This window comes from Notolepis coatsorum (assembly GCF_963971535.1).
Source record: "Notolepis coatsorum genome assembly, chromosome: 6".
In the NCBI taxonomy this organism is placed as follows: Eukaryota; Metazoa; Chordata; class Actinopteri; order Aulopiformes; family Paralepididae; genus Notolepis; species Notolepis coatsorum.
In genome coordinates this window covers 10,095,520-10,113,019 of record NC_140170.1, presented here as the reverse complement: position 1 = coordinate 10,113,019, position 17,500 = coordinate 10,095,520, and the positions used below count along the sequence as shown (strand labels likewise).

Genomic DNA, 17,500 nt, shown 5'->3' with positions numbered 1-17,500 from the left:
CGACCGTAAAAAATATTCACCGTAACATGACGTAACATTAACCAACACAATCTTTTTCTCTGTCGCAATGAAATTATATTACGCTAAAAAAAACGCTCCCCAACAATGACGGCAACCTGCTAGATTCATTCTTTGGCAATATTATGATATCTAATTTAGGAAAACCTCGTTGTTGGCTCCTAGTTAAGGGGAGTAGCCAGACGCCATTTTCGACAGGCATTTCTTCCAACAAATCATCAACCGACAAACGCCATCGTGCGGCACAGCGGTCGGCTACAGTTTGAGCGGTCTTTTGAAAGTATCGTCTCGGACTTTGGGGCTTTTTGTGAGGAAAGTAAGGAGCCGAAACTACGTTATGGGCGGAGCTCCATTCATTCGTTTGATGACATCACGGCAGAACATTTGACCCCTCCCCCCACCACCCCACCCGTAACTTCACATCGCCAATTCCCAATGAAGACGAACGATTTCCCCAACTGAGAAGGAACAGCTTTTGCATGTTGCTCGTAGCATTTTGTTCCCCCCGAGGAAACGGATCATCCAACCTTATTTATCAGCCTTGTTCTCTCGACCACATTCTAGTGCCAACTAGGAGAGGTGGGGCACTTTGAGAGACGTTTACGTGGATGGGATTTAGCATCACCTACTGTAACATTACGTGGATGGGATTTAGCATCACCTACTGTAACGGCAAAGCAGCTGTAGAGAGATGTTGTCTTTTCGTGTCCTCGCAGCACCAAGGCTTGTTTCCAACATGCAGGTAGTCGCCAGTCGTATGTTTTAAAGAATTAGCGCGTGTTCTGTCGTTTACTTATCGCCCCCCCCCCCCCCCCCCCCTGACCCCTGCAGTGGGTGTTTGAAACGGTGCCAAAAGGCCACGCGCCGCCACGGAAGACGGCCACAGAACATGCCATGTGCTGTGTCAGTGAACGTGCCACGCCAGTGAACGTGCCACATGCCGGAAGGACGATTCACACGTGAAAACAACAAAGGACAAAAAGAAGAAAAAAAAACGTTGCTATCACTGAAAGCTTTTGCTTGAAAACGTTTGAGTATTTGTGCGCACTTTGCCTGATCAGACGTTGTTGCGCATCGTGGGAATCTTTTGAGAACAGTTTGCATATCAGGATGCCGGAAACACGCAGAGGGGCCGAGAACTAGGGAGGAAAAAGAGAAACGTAAAAAACCAAACAGGGGAAATTATATTCTGAGGAGATATTTTACAGAAATTATATTCTGAGGAGATATTTTACAGAAATATATTCTGAGATATTTTACAGAAATATATTCTGAGGAGATATTTTACAGAAATATATTCTGTGGAGATATTTTACAGAAATATATTCTGTGGAGATATTTTACAGAAATATATTCTGAGGAGATATTTTACAGAAATATATTCTGAGGAGATATTTTACACAAATATATTCTGAGGAGATATTTTACAGAAATATATTCTGTGGAGATATTTTACAGAAATTATATTCCGAGGAGATATTTGACAGAAATATATTCTGTTTGAAAGTATAAAGATCCAGCTTCCAGGCAGGAGGACTGAACTACGCCCTCCCAATGAAGACATGTGACGTGTTCTACTCAGCTGTGACCCCTTCCTGGATGTTTATACTTTCACCCGTGGGAGATGAGATATTAAGATTGTCATATCAAACGGTCAAGGGGGGGGGGGGGTTACATAATACCGCCTGACTGGGCATGAAGCTAGGGTACTACAGTATATTATACAGGACACTGCCCTGTTGTTGCTTATCAACGAAAAGTATGAACTTGTTACTTTATTTTAAGTCTGTACGTTTGTTTTGTGTCTTGTTTTTGTACATTTGCACACGTCCACTCGGGTCCTGTCGCTCAACAACCCAGCGTTATTATTGGACTAAACACACAACTGACATTTGGGGAAGTAAGGAACTCTACGACGTGAACCGTAATGAATTCAGCGTCGATGTTGGAATGACGTCGAAAGGCTATGTCTTGTGCTCTCGCTGCACGGGACGCCAACTGTACTCCGATGTTTACATCACTCACTAAAAGACATTCACTGGTTTCCCAGAGTAGGTGGCGATGGTTTTCTTTTGCATGTGAATCCACTCTGAAATACCGTACACTCCCGTGACACCCAGTACCCAGGTTGGGTTCCCCAAAAGCATCTTACAGTAGCTGCATAATGATGATTCTCACTGCATTATGCTACTCAGATCTGATTCTTTCATGACAGTGTGTGAACGAATGACACGGAATTGGAATCTGATCTTTTCAATTCTGATCTTTTTCGATTCTGATTTGGCCCACTTTCATAATGTGGGTCCTGAATCAGAAGTATAGTTTCCCCATTTTTACTTAACCCTTTCACTGCCACACGACAGCCGGTTAACCCTTTCACTGTGACAATACAGAAGGTTAGCCCTTTACTATCACACAACCGACGGCGATGCTCCATCGAGCTAATGATGCTAATGATGGAGCATCGCAGTCGGTTGTGTGATAGTAAAGGGTTAACCTTCTGTTGTGTGGCAGTGAAAGGGTTAAGTGGTATACCGAGTACTCGGAGTAAAAATTCATATCCACAAAGTATCCGTGCTATTACTACGAGTTATGAGAGTTTGAGTTTTTAAGTCCAGTATGATTGTACATTTACCAGAAACTCACCACCTTTTTAGGACCAAAAATGAAAGTAAATGCAGCTGAAAAAATTTAAAATGTACCCCAAGATGAAGTTAAAAGTACAAGCTTAAAAAAAATTTCATGAAATAAAACGACTACAAAGGTTAATATATATATATACTCAAACAAAGTAACTAGAGAAATTGTAATGTGTTACTTTCCACCCCAGCTCAGTGCTACAGTGTTTCTTGAGAAACCAGACTGTGGCTTTCAAGAGATTTAAACCTGCTGATTCTTTGTGTTTTTCAACTTTAGAGGAAGTACTTTTTTGGTCTGAGGAATCTGTCAGTGCCACGCCCCCCCCCCCCCCCCCCCCAATAGGCTCCAGGTTTAAAGAATTACCCTTTCACTACCACCCTACCAAATGGTTAACCCTTTCACTGCGACAATACGGAAGGTTAACCCATTTCACTGCCACACGACAACGGGTCAACCCTTTCACTACCACACTACAGAAGGTTAACCCTTTCACTGCCACACTACAGAAGGTTAACCCTTTCACTACCACACTACAGAAGGTTAACCCTTTCACTACCACACTACAGACGGTTTTAACCGTCTGTAGTGTGGCAGTGAAAGGGTTAACCTTCTGTAGTGTGGCAGTGAAAGGGTTAACCTTCTGTAGTGTGGCAGTGAAAGGGTTAACGCTGAAAAGATCCCAACCGACCAAAATGTGCAGCAGGACTACTCACCGTGAGGACTGGAAGGTCACTCAGACTCACCAGTGTGTGTGTGCTTCCCTTTGGGGAGGTCGGGAGGTACGGTTTATAGTCCCAGGGGTCTTGTGAATGTTTTGAGCCTGGTTGAATGAATGAACCTTTGTTATAAAGCCAGAGATTAAACTAGAGACCTACATGGGAAATCGGGAAATGAAAAAAACATTAGGTCTGACTTCTTTATTATTATTATTATTATTTTGCTTTGCTGTAGATGCAAACGTTATGTGGATAGGTCTTATCAGTATTAGCCAATGACTACTATCCAGAGGTCCGTCTTGTTGGGACCGTCGAGAGGCCTGCCTTGGGCGACGAACCATTATGTCCTTGTTCGGTTTCCAGATGAGCAACAATTTCACATTTCGTTATTTAGACGGTGTGTTTGCGGTGTCGTGTGCTTTCATCGTGACGGAGAGACGGAGGTCGTGTGCTTTCATCGTGACGGAGAGACGGAGGTTGTGTGCTTTCAGGTGCCGTAGAAGGGTCACACTAAAACAGGATTTGAATGGACCTATCTCAAACCCCCGCCCTCAACTGTTGTGATTGGATGATTGAGAAAAGAGGGCGGGGTTTGAGAGGGGACAAAATGATCTCTCGGAGGGTAACGGCCGGGAAAGGGAACAAAAAAATGTATACAATAAAATAGGAAAGAGACAGACGGACAATACCTACATCACAGAGGTAAGGGAAATAGTTAAAACACATCGAACAAACAAACCAAATAATATTACAAGGTATTTTTACAGTAATACATGAAGCAGAACAGAGAGATTACAGTTAAAAAGGCTGGGTGACAGTTGCAGGTGTGTAAACTCTGTGACGGAGTCCTTAAAAGTAGAATACAGTGACCTTTGACATTGTGGGTTTGATTGACTGACTGTGGACAGTAGCCCTGAGTTTTCCTTAATTAACATGCTGATTGCGATGTGTACTTGGTGCTTTGGCTGTGATCTAACCTAACATCCTAACCACATCCACAAGAGTTGTCCCTGTCTCTCTGTTGTTAGCCCCCCCCCCCCCCCCCCCCCCACCCCATTGAGTGCACTACTTTTGGCTAATAGGGTGCAGATTTGGCACTGAGCCTCACCCTCACCTCTTTAAGTTACTAAAAGAGTCTGCCAAACCCCTGTTAAGTAAAGCATTACGACGATATGTATCGCCACTTGTACGTTTTAATTTATTTTTTAAGTATGGGAAACATTTTAACATAGACATACAGATGCTTTTTTTTCATTTTTTTTGTCAGATGTTTATTATTATGATTATGATTATGATTATTATTATTATGATTGTAAAGACAATGTGACCTGGTTCCATTTAGTATTTAACAGTGTTAATGTTCTGTGTAGTGTAACATACAAATAAATATCAGATATCTGAAGTATACAGTTGTCATGTGTTGATTTCCATGTAGACAATAGTCCTCTTCTACTGATTTTTAATTATGTTCATAAATATTCTACATTAGATTAGATTCAAATGTATTGTCGTCATCATGCAGCACAAGTACAGTACAACGGAAATAAGTTTGGCATCCAACCAGAGTGCAAATACAACAGTAAAGTGCAATAGTAAAATACAGGTGATTGAACTGGGTATATAGAATATATAAATTAGTATAAAATCAAATCTAATGTATTTGTAAGGCCAGACAACACACGTTAATGTCCCCATGGGCCGGACACGTCTTCTTTAAACGAGTCAAAAAGAAACATCACAATAAATCAAGAACAAAACAAAAAACACCATGAAATCTAAAATAAAATGTAAAATAAATAAATGCAACACTCTCAGACAAAAACTCACTAAAAACCTAGCAATAGGAAAAAGGCACCACAGGCAATGTGGAGAAACCTTAGAAGGGCCGTTCAAGGGGGGGATCTCCCTTCTTAGATGTCGGTGATAGTAGTGTTGCTATAGATGATCAATGGGTGGAGAATAAAATGGGTGAAACAGTTGGTATGTATGTACTAAAACACTATGTACATGCAATAGCAACTGGGGTACATGAGAACATTTTTGAAAGATATGAAATAGAATAGAGCTGATAACGGGTCCATTTGAGGTATGGGGGGGGGGCGACGTAGAGGGGATCGTATCCTCTTGGCCATCACCACGGGACGTCCACCACTTTGGTCATCACCACGATGACAGCACTAGTTGTAGTATTAATATCGACAGTGATACAGGTATGAAGACACTATGGTAGTAAGTCATACTGGCCAGCAGCGTAACTAGTAAGAGTTGGTAAGGAATATGTACAGATATAGATATAGTATCTACAGATATGTAAAAAGGATTATATGCAGGCATGTACAGACAGATGTGGATAGATTATTAGATTACAGCATTATTGTACATGTTATCATACAGAGTTATGTGTAGGTGTAAAAGTAGGTATATTATAGAAGGATTATATGCAGGGAATCAGAAAAGTCTGATTAGTAGTTTTCATATACAAGGAATTTAATTTGGTAGTTTTCAGTGCGACATTAACGGACAAATAATAAAATAAAATAAAAGGGTGGAATAAAATGAAATATGAACTAAACTAAATGAACTAAAGGAGAGTGAAATTAACCTCTCGGAGGAAGAACCATACGCCTGTAAATCCATTTAGAAAATCTTCGCTACATATAGTATCTACAGACATGTAAAAAGGATTATATGCAGGTATGTACAAACAGTTCAGTTAATTTTTATTTCGGATATTGGACACATAACAATGGTCATTCCATAAATCGCCTACGTTTTACCAGCTGCTATACATATATACACATAAATATATTACATCTACCATCTATCTATGTGGACAGACATTACTGTTTATTTATTTATTTATTTATTAGGAATGTTGCAGCACTCAAATCCCCATATTACACACACACCCGTGTGCTGTGATGGACCAATCTCAAACCCCGCCCTCTTCCTCAACCCTCCAATCACTACTGTTGCTTTGCTGAGTTTGAGACATTTCAATTGGGACTTTAATGTCTCTGTGAGACACGCGTCCTTGTGGACATTCCGGCGCGGGGGGGGGGGGGGGGGGGTCACGGAGCAGGGCGGCCTTGTAGCAGGCAGGGGGCTGATTGCCTCGCTCGAGGGCGCCGTGATGGACGCGCTGGCTGACCTTTGACCTTCCGTTGACAGGAGGAAGGAAGGCGAATTCTCTTTAACCGCAGAGGAACCCTGTGACCCCAACGTAAAGCTTTATATACGAGCACTCAGGGGCGGAGCTTCCTATAGGCAACGTAGGCGGTTGCCTAGAGCGCCACCCAGAGGGGGGCCCCAAAAACTGCACCCAGCAAATTAGAAGGACACAAAACCTTCTAAAACTGTAAGTCATGTGACACTGAATTGAGTGCTCTAACGTTCCTCCTAATAACACAACTACTGAACTCTGTGAGAACTTCACCCCCTCAGTCTCACGTGGCGTCTTCACCTCGAGTACCTGGCTGACACCTTCCCCGTTGCCACGGCGCCCGCCTCCTCCAGTGCTTCTCCAGCCAGCGTTCCGTCCAATCAGAGCGCACTCTTCTTCAGGCTGATGCTGTGGACAAATGTTATCGGTCTGTCGAGGGGGGGGGGTGATTAACTGATAGGCCACACAGACACTCATCTGCGCCTTTATTTACTTTGTTTATTTAATGTATCTGCTCCTAAGTTTTGTTTTTTATTTTATTCATTTTAAATTTCCCCCCTTTCTTTTTCCGTTTTTTTCTCCCATCCCAATGTTAGTCGTTATGCCAATTCCCAATCCCCTACCTGGTCGTTGTGCACTCTACCCCCTACCGTCGGTCCGGGAGGGCGGAGACTATCGCATGCTTCCTCCGACACATGTCCAGCCAATCCCCACTTCTTTTCACCTGGCAGCGTGAACTCTCACTGGGGGAGTGTAAGGTGTGGAGGACGCTACCTCCCCAAGGATCCGACCTCGCTGTGCAGGCGCCCCGACCGATCTGTAGGAGTCGCTGTTTTTACAACGACCAGGACCCACCCTCGCCGGCTTTCCCACCCGCTAACACTGCCAATTGTGTTAGTATGGACGGTCGGCCAACCCGGAAGCACCACAGCTGGATTCGATCCCTCTGTGGTGGTGGGCAGACACCACCCGGCCGCACCATTTTAAATGTTTTTATGTTTTAAATTTTTATTTTTTTTATTCTTATCCTTTTATTTAATTCATTTGAATGTTTTCTTGTTTTAAACCTTTTATTTTATATGTATTTTTTTTATTTTCCTTCTGCTGTGAAGCACCTTGAGAGCTCACTGAGTTTAAAGTGTGCTATATAAATGAAATCTATTATATTGTTAATTTCGACTGCTCTACCTCCCAAGCCACTGTCGACAATAGTGTGTCTGACTCTTAACCACCACAACCTGCACGGACTACAGCGCATGACGTATATCATGCCAGTTAGGGTACCTTGTGTATATTGTTTATTTTTTAGGGCCCTTTCTCACTCACGTTTGGATATCGAATCACTGCTCCCGAGAACGGGGGGGAGTGTTCTCACTCACCCCTTTTGCGATGCGAAACGGCGCTGATTCGTTTCACCCCCCGCTGAACAGGATCAGTTGGAATAGGTGGTCTCGGATTCGGCCCCGGGAGAACGGGGGGACGTGGTTTTGCGAGCTTGTACCTAAACACGGGCGTGGCGCCTGCTGCTGACATAACGTCATAACTATTCTATTTGTATTGTACCCATATGCAATATGTTAAATAAAGTTTACATCCATTCATTCTGCTAGCATTACCGATTCGGCGATTGCATGAGCAGCTGGCTAACGTTAGCTAGCTATCAGACCCTGTTAGCTCAGAGCTCCTCTTTCAATCTTAACAAGCATTAAACAAATGGCCCAGTCATCTATTCACCGTTGTTTAATACACACAGTGTTGTCTCTAATGTTATCTAGCTACTGATGGCTCCCGATATCATCAGTTTGGTGCTGGCTAACTAGCGTGAGCTAACGTTAGCTTCTAGCCACAATGCTATACTGTTATAATGGCATCTTCCAAGGCGGTTAGGTGGTCGAGCGGAGATTGCGTTCGTCACCAGCCCCGGAGCTGTGAGCTTGGTTCGCCTGTTCGAATCCAGCTCACAGCTCCGGGGTTGTCACCAGCTTGGCTGGCCGTCTGCACTGATACAATTGGCTGTATCAGAGGGTGGGAGAAGCTGGCGGGGTGGGTCCGGGTCGTTGTAAACAGCGACTCCTACAGTTCGGTCGGGGCGCCTGCTAAGCGCGGATTGGACGTGAGGGGGATAGTGTGGTCCTCCCACACGCTACGCCCTCTCAATGAGAATCCGCGCTGCCAGGTGAAAAGAAGCGGTGATTGGCTGGACGTGTGTCGGAGGAAGCACGTGGTAGCCTCCACTCTCCCAAATGATCTGACTGTGGGGGGTAAAGCGCAGCGACCAGGAAGGGACTGGGAATTGGCATACGACTAACATTGGGATGGGAGAAAATCGGAGGAAAATGGAGGGGGAAAAAGACCAAAAAAAAATAAAAAAATGGCATCTTCCATTCACGTTAGCATGCAGCTAACAATGTAGCTAACAAAAGTCACCGATCTTTTTTGAGACTAAACTATCCGCTCTTGGTGGTCACTTGTGTTGATGTTAGTTTTGTTTCATCAACAAATGACAGGCAGAACACACAGTGAATGTATCCGTTTTGTTTATTGCACGTTCTTTGCTGAAAAGAAAGTGCTACAGGCTATACTAGACTAGGCTAAGCTAACTAGCGTTAATCGTTAGCTTAGCGTTAGCCCTGGGAAACGCTCAAAAGCGAACTCTACAACACCATCCATTCGTGATAAAATGGGGTGGGTTATATTGACAAGGCTTGACAACAGAGGTTCAAATATAACTTCATATTTATTGCTTATTTATTCATTTTATATCAGCATCCAGTCTCCAGCGCCATGTTAACACTTCCTGTGTTTACATTTTCGAACGTGACATCATCACCTACGGCAAGCGTAAACGCTCAAAAGGCAAACCGTAAACAGAACCCGGAACGAAACAAGACTGCAGTGTGTACGCAAACTAGAGGGGGGAGAGGGGGGGGGGGGGGGGGAGTTCGGATCAGATCTCGGAACGGGCCAGAACGGAACGAAATAGAAACGAATAGGGTGAGTGAGAAAGGGCCCTTACTCATAGTATACATTCAGATTCAAGTTCTTTATTGCCTATATTTATTGTAACGTATAATATAACCGATAGGGCACATTACATTTAGTCATTTAGCTGACGCTTTTATCCAAAGCGACTTACAAGTTCTGTACGACAAGTCATCAGGAAGGGCACAACTCTATCAGCTGAGTAACAATGTTCATCAAAGTGTTGAGTGCTACAGTGTAGGTTAGTTTATTAGGACAAGTGCATGACAGTAAGGTTAGTTAGGGTTAAATTTTTTCTTTCTTTTTAATTCAGATAATGGTTGAAGAAGTGCGTCTTTAGTCGACGGCGAAATATTGGACGGGTTTCAGCTGTCCTAACTGGGGTGGGTAGTTCATTCCACCATTGTGGGGCAAGGACTGAGAATAGGCGGCTTCTCTTTGATGACCCTCCGGGAGCTTGGATAGGAGTAGGTTTGAGGCGGCCAGAAGATGCAGAGCGTAGGGGTCTTGAGGGTGTGTAGTTAGAGACCATTGACCGGAGGTAGGCGGGAGCAGTTCCCTTTGCCGCACGGTATGCTAGGTCGAGAGCCTTGAAGCGGATTCGTGCAGCAATGGGGAGTCAGTGCAGGTCCCTAAGAAGTGGGGTGACATGGGCTGACTTCGGTAGGTTTGAGATCAGGCGGGCCGCTGCATTCTGAATGAGTTGAAGAGGCTTAGTGGCAGTGGCCGGGAGGCCAGCGAGCAGTGCGTTGCAGTAGTCGAGGCGGGAGATGACTGTTGATTGGACGAGGAGTTGGGTGGCTTCTTTTGTCAGGAAGGGGCGGATCCTTCTGACGTTGCTCAGGAGGAATCTGCAGGTTCTGGTTGTCGCTGCGATGTGAGCAGAGAAGTTCCACTGGTCGTCGAGGACAACACCAAGGTTCTTGGCGGTCGGGGACGCGGTCACAGCTGCATTCTCGACTGTGATGGAAAGGTCGGTCAGGGGGGAGGATTTGGCCGGCAGGTGGAGCAATTCTGTTTTGCTTAGGTTCAGTTTGAGGTGGTTGGTCGTCATCCAGGCGGCGATGTCGGACAGACAGGCCGAGATCCGCTCAGAGACGTGGATATCTGAGGGAGGGAAGGAGAGGAAGAGTTGAGTATCGTTGGCATAACAATGATAGGAGAAGCCATGATATGTTATAATGTTACCCAGTGATTTAGTGTAGAGGGAGAAGAGAAGGGGTCCTAGGACCGAGCCCTGGGGGACACCCGTCCGCAGGGGGCGGGTGGCCGACAGGGTCCCTCTCCATGACACTTGGTAGGAGCGGCCATTGAGGTATGATGTCAGCCATGTCAGCGCAGAGCCAGCCACTCCCATTCCTGCGAGGGCCGCGAGGAGGATCTGATGGTTGAGGGCACACAGACCCTCATCTGCACCTTTGTTTTTACACTGTTTATTCTTCTCATACTTTTATATTCAGAGTTGATTATATTGTTTATACTGTTTATTTTCTTCCATCATATTTTTATATTTTATATTATACAAATTGTATTACCTTGTATTACCTCCGTAGCAGACTACAGAGAGTGGCCCGTTCAGCTGAACGCACAATTGGAGGGGGGCTTCCCACTCCAGAACATTTACAACAAGCGGTGCATGGGTAAGGCTAAGAGAATTATCAAAGACTCCAGCCACCCAAACAACTGCCTCTTTGAACTGCTGCGGTCAGGCAAGCGATACCGGAGTCTCATGGCAAGCACAGAAAGACTCAGAAGAAGCTTCTATCCCCAGGCCACCAGGATGCTAAATGACAATAACACTATACAACAACCATCAGATGCACTCACAGCACACACATCCACACGCACACTCACTTTAAACAAACAACTCACTGCAGCACCCATTTTAGAACACCTAAACACACTTTATATTTATTGGCAAAGAATTTGCACTACAACCCATACCTCAGTACACCTTACTGTAAATTGTACCTAAATTGTACCTCATCCCATTTCTGCTTTGCACTATATAGTATATTGTATATTAGTATATTGTATATTAGTATATTGTATGGTAACTCAGTTACTTCTACTTTGCATTGCACATTGTACATATGTACATATTGAACACTTGTGTCTACGTACGTGACTTCTATTTTATACTTGCTATACTTATTTTATTTTATACTTATCTTTTTTGTCTAGCACAGTCTCTGGAGCGTAACAGAAAGAAGCATTTTGTATAAAAGTATTCTGTACTTATGTATGACAACTAATAAAGAAACTTAAACTTGAAACTATATTTATGTCTTTCTACTATTACCCTGCCCATACCTGTACCTCCCCTCCCCACCTGCCTCATTCTACTATGACTGAATTTCCCCCAAGGGGATCAATAAAAATCATATCTTATGAGAGTGTGACATCACAAACAGGGAGAATAAGGGAGATTTCCCACCGAGGGAGGGTTGGGTGGGGGGGGGGGGGGGGGGGGGGGGGGGGGTGAAGGGGGGGGGATTCCCCCCCATGGTGGATTTTCTTTGTCAAATCAGTTGTGCAATAGTCACTTTTGGTGAGTTGTGTCTATACAATCCACTTATATGACATTTAGGTATGACACAGGACTACAAAGGCATTTAGTATAGAAATGTGTCAACAGACTAAAGCAGGGAACCACAATATTGTGCATAAAAATTATGCTGAGCAGAATAGCAGACAGGCCAGAGACGTGGTGGAGGTGGTGGAGGAGGAGGGGTGGATGGATAGAAGGATATACAGGGAGGAGGTGAGGCGGGGGAGTGGGGGGGTGATTAGCCTCGACCTGATCCCCTGGGGAGCAGATGGCAGGACGGTGGCTTACCGGGACCTAGACGCCTGGTGTCTCCCTGGGTCTGGGTCCAGGCTGCGAGGAGGAGCAGGAGGAGGGGAGGCACGCCGAGAGACACGCCGGAGAGACCGAAGGTCCACGAGACGTCCAGGGAGACAGGTGAGGGAGCAGATCCTTTCAAACGTTTCAACCAGACTATGGATGGAGTCTTTAAGTTAAAGGGTTTAAGGACTTTTTAAAGAGTTGGGGTTGAGAGATCTGGGTCGATGGTAGCCGTGTGTATAAGCTGTTGGAGTGTGTGGAACACCCGGGTTAAGACTGTTGGACTAACACACCAGTTGGACAGACTTGTATGTATGGATGTGTGCCACAAGCACGTCCAGTACATTTACATTTACATTCACATTTACATTTAGTCATTTAGCTGACGCTTTTATCCAAAGCGACTTACAAGTTCTGTACGACAAGTCATCAGGAAGGGCACAACTCTATCAGCTGAGTAACAATGTTCATCAAAGTGTTGTGTGCTACAGTGTTAGTTTATTAGGACAAGTGCATGGCAGCAAACTTAGTTAGGGTTAGAATTGTTTAACTTTTTTGACTCCTCGAGCCAAAGGGTCTCAAAGAAAAGGGTCCTCAAGGAAGCGCCTGAAACACTGAGAGGAATAGATAGATTTCACCATCATCCATTAGTCCAGTCGTTCAAAGAGAGAAGTGATCTGATAACCGCGACACCTTTCCCCAGTCTCTGACATGGAAATCTCAAAGTGTCCACGTGAGAGGCTGTAATGATACCTGGGACAGTTTACATGTCTGACCCTGCACTCTGACCCCTCTGGTGACTGTGTGTGTATTTTCATGGGGTATGCAAAGAAATCATTTCCAAATTACACTGTGCAATATACAGTTCAGTTCAGTCATTTTTTATTTCGGGTTTTGGACACATAACAACGGTCATTTCATAAATCGGCAACGTTTTACCAGCTGCTATTGCAGCATTGTCCAATTGTCCGAAAAGGGCCCCACCCCTGAAGACTTATAAATGGTAAATGGTAAATGGCTGCTTTTTTATATAGCGCTTTTATCCAAAGCGCTTTACAATTTGTTACTCACATTTGACCCATTCACTCACACATTCACTCACAAACCTCCGGATTGCCAGATGACTGCTCTACCTCCTGAGCCACTGTCGCCCCACACTTATGTTTATTTCTTTTTTTTCACATTTACATACATACATAGTACACATTACAGTACATACATATAGTACACATTACAGTACACATTACAGTATAGTATACCTGCAGTATATACTGTAATAGTATAGTATATAGTATATAATATCGTATACAACACATATATAATGTGATATGATATATATAGTACAGTGATTGCATGATTGCATTCCTATTGGAAATATGTACTACTAGTGTAATATAGTACTACTGATACTAAATATTATTCACATAACAGTGTTATTGACACATTACATTACACATTACATTACAGTCCCTCGAGAGGTAGAGCAGTCGTCTGGTAATCTGGAGGTTCCCGGTTCGATTCCCGCTCCTCCCGGGCAGCGTGTTGAAAGTGTCCTTGAGCAAGACACTTAACCCCTAATTGCTCCCGATGAGCAGGTTGGCACCTCGCACGGTTGCCTCCGCCGTCGGTGTGTGAATGTGTGAGTGAATGGGTAAAAATTTGAGGAATAAATTGTAAAGCGCTTTGGATAAAATAGTTTTATAAATGCAGCCATTTACCGTTACCATTTATTGAGATTAAAAACAAAGAACAGGAAATACAACAGGCCTAATGTGTGTTTATTATTATTAAGTGTGCTCTGTTTTGCTGACGCCAGCCTCCCTCTCTGCAGACAGACAGAACAGAACCCAGACAGGAAGTGACATCATGCGGCTGGGACAGCTGACCAGGGCGGCCATGTTGCTGCTGCCTCTGTGTGTTGGCTTGCTGCGTGGCTCCGCCCTCTCCGCCGTGTCCTCCTATCAGTTCACGGCGTACAGGATGCAGCACTACAACCTGGCCCAGGACAAACACGGTAGGGTCACTGTTTACACAAAACTGAAAATTTTTCAATCTTTCAAAATGTTCAGTTGCTATCGCATGCACTTATCTGTGTTTCATTACACATATGAGTGCATGCTTACCAACTGTCTCGCCTGTTTTATTGCAACACTACTATCACCGACATCTAAGAATGGAGATCCCCCCTTGAATGGCCCTTCTAAGGTTTCTCTCCTCCACATTGCCTGTGGTGCATTTTTTCCTATTGCTAGGTTTTTGGTGAGTTTTTCCTTACTTTCGCTGGGGTATGTCTGGGAGTGTTGCATTGCATTTATTTTAAATGTTTTGGACTTCATGGTGTTTTTGTTTTGATCTTGATTGTGATGTTTCTTCTTGACTTGTTTAAAGAAGACGTGTCCGGCCCATGGGGACATTAACGTGTGTTGTCGGGCCTTACAAATAAATTTGCCATTTACCATGATTTACTGAAACATGGTAGGGTCAGTGTTTACTGGAACATGGTAGGGTCAGTGTTAGTAACCTAGTAGTCGCCCCTCCCCCCATGTATGGCTGTTTAGCAGAAATATATAGATATATAATAATAATAATTTGTTACGCTACTAATTAGTAGTAGTAGTAGTAGTTTATTCAGTCATCACACAATACAATTACACAATCATTTAACAATCTTTGATTCAGGCAATTACGCTGCTGGCCAGTATGACTTACTAGTCTACCATAGTGTCTTTATACCTGTATCACTGTACATATTAATACTACAACTCTGATTGGCACTATTACTCAGTAGTACTAATTTATATATGTTATACCCAGTTTAATCACCTGTACATTGTATATTACTATCGCACTTTACTGCTACATTTGCACTCTGGTTGGATGCCAAACTTCTTCTCGTTGTACTGTACTTGATGATGATGACAATACATTAGAATCTAATCTAATGTCTACAGCGCTGGACATTTACATTTAGTCATTTAGCTGAACGCTTTTTATCCAAAGCGACTTACAAGTGTTGTACAACAAGTCAGCAAAAAGGGTACAACTCTTTCACAACAATGTTCATCAATGTTGAAACTTGGGCGCTGCAGTCTTGAGTGCACAGTTACCTGTTACCTATCCACTTCGTGCCTAGTGGCACATAAGGCCTTCACAGAGCGTTTCCACTTCTCTCGGTCAGCTGCCATTGTTCTTGCTTCAGGCCATGAGCTCCACCCTGCCTATTTTCTTTCTTTCTCTACTGTTTGTCTCCAGGTAGTGTTTGGTCTTCCTTTTCTTCTTTTCCCTTCTGGTGCCCAAGTCATTGATATGTTGCAGTCGTTGTTGTGGTCTTGCCTCAGTATGTGTCCTATCATCTTCCATCTTCGCCACTTCACTTCCTTGCTCAACGGCTTCATGTCGGCTCTTTCTAGTAGCTCTACGGTGCTGATGCGGTCTTGCCACTGGATTTTGAGGATTCTTCTGAGGCATCTGTTATGGAACACGTCGACTGATTTGTTGTCTCCCTTGTTCATCTTCCATGTTTCACATCCATACAGTAGGACTGGCACAACCAGTGTTTTGTACAATCTCAGCTTTGTTCTTCTTGAGATGCTGTTGGAGTGCCAGATCTTTTTGAGTTTGATGAATGCACCTCTTGCTTTGGAGAGTCTGTTCTTTAGGTCTTTCATACCCCCTCCCTCTTTACAGATGGTGGCTCCCAAGTATGTGAATTGGTCTACATCCTCAATCTCTTCATCGTTGATGTTGATTTTGTCATGGTTTCTTGCATTCATTCTCATGGTTTTTGTCTTTCCGGTGTTAATCTTGAGTCCCACTCGTCTGGCTTCTCTCTCCATTCTTGTCGTTTTTTCCTGGATTTGGTGTTTGGTAGAGGAGAGTAATGCTACATCATCTGCAAAATCCAGATCGTCGAGTTTTGATGTCAACTTCCATCTGATTCCATTCTCACCTTGTCCAACTGTTCTTCTCATTATCCAATCCATGATCATTAAGAATAAAAAACCTGACATGTTGCATCCTTGTTTGACACCGCTGTTGATGTTAAACCACTCGCATATTTCTCATTGGTCTTCTACTGCACACTGGAAGTCTTCATAGAATATTTTCACTATCTGGACAATCTTCTTCATAATTAGCCATAGGCTTTCATGGTGGACTGAGTCGAAAGCCTTTTCAAAATCCACAAAGTTCAGGTGGAGTGTTGCTTGCCACTCGTTTACTTGCTCAATGATGTTCCCCAGTATGAAGACTTGTTCTGTTGTTCCTCTTCCTCTTCTGTAACCGGCTTGTTATTTTCTTAGCCGTGAGTCGATTCCAATTCTGATTCGGTCAATGATGATCCTGCCAAGTATCTTGCCTACGACTGGAAGTAGGGTGATGCCTCTTGAGTTCTTGCATTCTTTGAGGTTTCCTTTCTTTGCTAGTTTGATGATAAGCCCCCTCTTCCAGTTCTTCGGGATCTTCTCCTGCCTCCATATTTTTTCCAACAATTGATGTACCTTCTTTGCTGAAAACTCAATGTCTGCTTTTAATAACTCGGCTGTGATGTTGTCGATTCCTGGTGCTTTCCCATTCTGAAGTCCTTTAATCACTCCCTTTACTTCACTTAGTGTTGGTTCATGTACAGGAATCTCTTCAATCATGTTAGTGAGTTCACATTCTTCCTCATCAGTTATTGGGTTTTCTGGTGGTTCCCTATTCAGTACTTCCTTGAAGTGTTCTGTCCACCTTGCCTGCACTGCATCTTTTCCGCTGATGAGGTTGCCATTCTTGTCCAGTACTGCTGTGCTCTGTCTAGGTCTCTTGTTGCACAGTGCCTTCGTAAGACCGTACAGTGTCTTCATTTGTTGTTTCCTTGCAGCTTCTTCTGCTTCACTTGCAATGTTCTCCATCCATTTATTTTTGTCCGTCTTTATACTTCTCTTTGTTTCTCCATCCTTCTCTGTGTACTTTGCTTTTAGCTGTTTCTTGATTCTTTCCGAGTGTGTGCCAAGGATCCTCTTGTTTATTGTTTCCCGCTGGTCTACAAGGTTCCATGATTTTTCACTGATCCATGGCTTCTTATTCTTCCGTGGTCTACCCAGGATTGCTTCAGCGACTTCTGTGTAGGCTTTCTCCAGAACCTGAGAGTCA

At 43.8% G+C, this 17,500-nt stretch overlaps 2 protein-coding genes across 5 annotated transcripts in view; both read left to right on the top strand.

Annotated features, from left to right (window-relative positions):
• The window catches only part of fam219aa (family with sequence similarity 219 member Aa), a 61,609-nt gene extending 58,453 nt beyond the window's left edge, over positions 1-3,156 (top strand). For all 4 annotated transcript variants that reach the window (XM_084317710.1, XM_084317709.1, XM_084317708.1 and 1 more), the window contains one exon: positions 1-3,156. This exon is cut by the window's left edge. The gene's annotated coding sequence lies outside the window, so the exon portion shown is untranslated.
• Positions 3,157-14,233: 11,077 nt separating this feature from the next.
• The window catches only part of LOC311230769 (BOS complex subunit ncln-like), a gene marked incomplete at both ends in the record, with an annotated part of 22,311 nt that continues 19,044 nt past the window's right edge, over positions 14,234-17,500 (top strand). The window contains 2 exons of the mRNA XM_084317127.1: positions 14,234-14,386; positions 16,055-16,068. Of these exons, the coding sequence (XP_084173253.1) occupies positions 14,234-14,386; positions 16,055-16,068 (167 nt within the window). The remainder of the gene's footprint in view (positions 14,387-16,054; positions 16,069-17,500) is intronic.